Source organism: Pseudopipra pipra, chromosome W (assembly GCF_036250125.1).
Source record: "Pseudopipra pipra isolate bDixPip1 chromosome W, bDixPip1.hap1, whole genome shotgun sequence".
In the NCBI taxonomy this organism is placed as follows: Eukaryota; Metazoa; Chordata; class Aves; order Passeriformes; family Pipridae; genus Pseudopipra; species Pseudopipra pipra.
The window spans coordinates 34,231,790-34,235,557 of NC_087580.1; the positions used below are offsets into that span (position 1 = coordinate 34,231,790).

Consider the following 3,768-nt stretch of genomic DNA (forward strand, 5'->3'; position numbering starts at 1 on the left):
TTTTGCTGTTATATTTATTGTCAGTGAACTGTTATTTTTGTCACTTATACCTCCTTGTATTTTGTCTCCCTGTAGTGGTGGGGAATAAAAGGGGAGAGAGTTCATTTTATTGGAGTTCCCACCTCAATATGTGTCTTTAAACCAGGACAGGTTGCTCAGGGGCTCCCTGAAATTTGGAATAATCCACAAAAGACTTGAAAATACATTTTGTCCCAATGTACAGAGAGATAATAAAGATGTTCTATAGTGGTGTTCAAGGGCTGGTCACTGAGGGATTTCATCAGGAAGTTGCTGCCAGGAGGACTTTGTACCATGGATTTTATTTGACCCTCTTCATTCAGCCAACTTCCCACCCACCACATCTTCCACTTCTTCAGTCCAGCTCTCACCAGTCTGGCCATAAGGAGACCACAGCAGACCATGTCAGGGGCCTTGATAAAGTCTGGGCACACAACATCCTCTGTTCCCTCCCACAGGGGTTCTGCAATCCCTGCCTTGTCCTTCCCCTGCCTGGGAATGGCTGCAGGAGGACTTGCCATATCCCCTTCCCTGCTGAGCCTGAGCAGTCTGGAAGTCTTCCAACACTCCTTGCTGCCCTGTTTGCAGACTGGTTCCATGTCTGCCTTTGCCAAGGCCCCAGGAAGCTCTGGGATGGCTCTGGCCTTTCCAAGTGTTTGGGAGAGGTCTCCCAGTGACACTGCCCAGCCTTCTCAATAGCCCTGACACCAAAAGCTTTTCCATAGCCCACACTGCCAGAGGAGTGCCCAGGACACAACACAGATTGTCCTGGTGGTTCTGGAGCATTAGAAGGGATTTCTTCCTAGAGACCAACCCCTCCAATTGGATTTGAGTGCAGCTGAAAGTTTTCCTCAGCATTCTCCCTGGTGCCTCCCTGCCCTGAAGGTTTCTGGCCATCAGGCTGGAGCTGAGGGGGTTGGGCAGGTACCTGAGGAGGGGGTAGAACAAGGGCTGTGTCCAACTGTGCCAGGAGGGCTGTGCTGGGCAAGGATGAGGAGGCTGCAGAAAACAGTGGCACTGGGGAGGTGAGAGGAGCAGGTGGAGAGACCTTGTGCCTGCCCACGCTGGGCGGGAGCTGCCCCAGGATGGCAACTCTGAAGCACTCCCAGGATGTCCCTGTGAACAGGAGGGGAAGACTGGATCTGAAAATGAAACCTGGAAAGCAGAGAGCAGGAGTGTCATGGTGTCACTGCAGGAGAGTTCCAGCCCTGGAGCAAGGTCACAGAAGAAGTGACCCAGTCCATGCAGTGGCCTCAGAAGATCCCACAGCATCCTGGAGATGCTGGAAGGGAGCCCAGCTCTGCTTCACAAGTTCCCAGGGCCTGTCCCTGCCTGTGCTCCAAGGGCTTCCACCCCCCAGGACTGTGCTCAGAGAGCACTCAGGCCTTACAGCGAGAAAGGGGCTCAGGAGGGCAGTGTGGAAGTGGCAAGAGAGCAGCTCTGCAAAGACCAAGCACTGCTGCTCCCTGGCAGTGCTGCTGGGCTGGGATTATTGTCCCCTCCCTGTTTGCAAATACACCCTGTCCTGCAGTGTGCTGTCCTTTAGGAACAGCTAAGAAGAAGGGTTTTGGACAAAGAAGGCACTACAGGGTCCTTTATTTTGTTTAAATACTCAGAGAGTACAATTCATCATTTATACAGTCTCAGTGTCAAAATCAAAAGATGGACACTAAATTAGAAGGCAGATGCATAATAATATTTAATTGCACAGAAAATTATTACAAGAAGAATGTGATGACCTGCAAGAAAAACCTGAGCAGGAAGGCTGGGCCATTAAGGAGTCCCATTCTGAATGCTAGAGACCAGAACATAGGCACTTTATTGTTCCAGAGAACCATCCAGTCATCATTTTCCTCATGGCATCCTTGAGCTCCTGGTTCCTCAGGCTGTAGATGAAGGGGTTCAGTGCTGGAGGCACCACCGAGTACAGAACTGATAGTGCCAGATTCAGGGGTGGGGAGAAGATGGAGGGGGGCTTCAGGTAGGCAAATATGACAGTGCTGACAAACAGGGAGACCACGGCCAGGTGAGGGAGGCAAGTGGAAAAGGCTTTGTGCCGTCCCTGCTGAGAGGGGATCCTCAGCACAGCCCTGAAGATCTGCACATAGGAGAAAACAATGAAAACAAAACAACCAAATATTAAACAGGCACTAACCACAATGAGCCCGATTTCCCTGTGGTAGCCTGAGTGTGAGCAGGAAAGCTTGAGGATGTGTGGGATTTCACAGAAGAACTGGCCCAGGGCATTGCCCTGGCACAGGGGCATGGAAAATGTGTTGGCTGTGTGCAGCAGAGAATAGAGAAAGCCAGTGGCCCAGGCAGCTGCTGCCATGTGGGCACAAGCTCTGCTGCCCAGGAGGGTCCCGTAGTGCAGGGGTTTGCAGATGGCAATGTAGCGGTCGTAGCACATGATGGTGAGGAGGGAATATTCTGTTGGAAGAAAGAAGACAAGCAGAAAAACCTGTGCAACACATCCCATGTAGGAGATGGTCCTTGTGCCCCGAAGGGAATTGTGCATGGCTTTGGGGACGGTGGTGCAGATGCAGCCCAGGTCTGTGAGGGAGAGGTTGAGCAGGAAGAAGCCCATGGGGGTGTGCAGGTGGTGGTCACAGGCTATGGCGCTGAGGATGAGGCCGTTGGCCAGGAGGGCAGCCAGGGAGATGGCCAGGAAGAGCCAGAAGTGCAGGAGCTGCAGCTCCCGCCTGTCTGCGAATGCCAGGAGGAGGAACTGGGCCATGGAGCTGCTGTTGGACATTTGCTGCCTCTGGCTTTTTGTTTCCAACACAGGAGAAGAAGACAGTAAGAGGCCAGTTAGTGTGGACTTATCTAAACAAAGTCAAAGCTGTATTCTACAGACACTCCCCATGTCACACACATACAGCCTTTTGATTTCCGAGGAGATCTTCCTTCAGCTCCAGTGCTGGGTCCCTACTCAACAGCATTTTCACTGTCATAGCATCACTGTGCTTCTGTACAGGGGTTTCACAGAACAAGGAGATGTTAAGGGACAGGTTTCCAACCTGGAGGGAAATTTACAACTTGGAAGGAAACCTCAGGGAGACAGCCAAGTGTCCTTATGATGGCATTTGATTTAAGCAGACTCAGCTCCTTCCCAAGCACCACAGGCTGCACTGGTAGGGGTCATATTCCGTTTGCAGGTGCAAAAAGGACATCTCAGACCAGTCCTGATGGGTCTAGCAGAGGTGATGCTGGTGCTGCCCACAGGCAGAGCAGTGGCTGAAAGCACATTAGGAAGCTCTGACAGACCTACTGAGCACTCACAGTTCAGATGTCTCAGGGACTTGTCAAAATTAATACTTTCTTAATGATTTATTCCTCTCATTCCTCAAGAGTAGGAAACTGGAAACACAATCAGGAAATTTCTTTAACCTTATAAAAATCTTCATCTTGGAAATATTCTGAGAGGGAGCTGAAGTTCTGAGCATGTCCTCCTCCTCTACACTACAGATAGTCTCAGAGTTGCACTTACAGAATCTGTAGTTGGTGGGCAGTGCTAGCTTTCCCAGATTCCTCCAAAAGCTGCAGTCCCATTGCCCTGCATGAACAGACTTCCTGTGCCATGATCTGTTAAAAGTTCTCCCCCAGTGAGGTCTCAGCATCATTCTACCTCTGACAGCCTTTAACTTCTCTCTGTCTCACTGCCCTGCCCTTGGTGCTGCAGGCAGTGCCCTCAGCCCTGCTGGGCTGTGCAGAGGAGCTGCTCACCAGCAGAGCTGTCTCTTTGAAGCT

The 3,768-nt window shown here is 51.2% G+C and overlaps 1 protein-coding gene across 1 annotated transcript; it reads right to left on the reverse strand.

The window, feature by feature from the left end:
* Nucleotides 1-1,813: 1,813 nt before the first annotated feature.
* LOC135404994 (olfactory receptor 14J1-like) lies at nt 1,814-2,776 on the reverse strand. The gene has a single exon (XM_064639716.1). It carries the CDS (start codon nt 2,771-2,773, stop codon nt 1,814-1,816), a length of 960 nt encoding a protein of 319 aa, XP_064495786.1. The 5' UTR covers nt 2,774-2,776.
* Nucleotides 2,777-3,768: the final 992 nt, after the last annotated feature.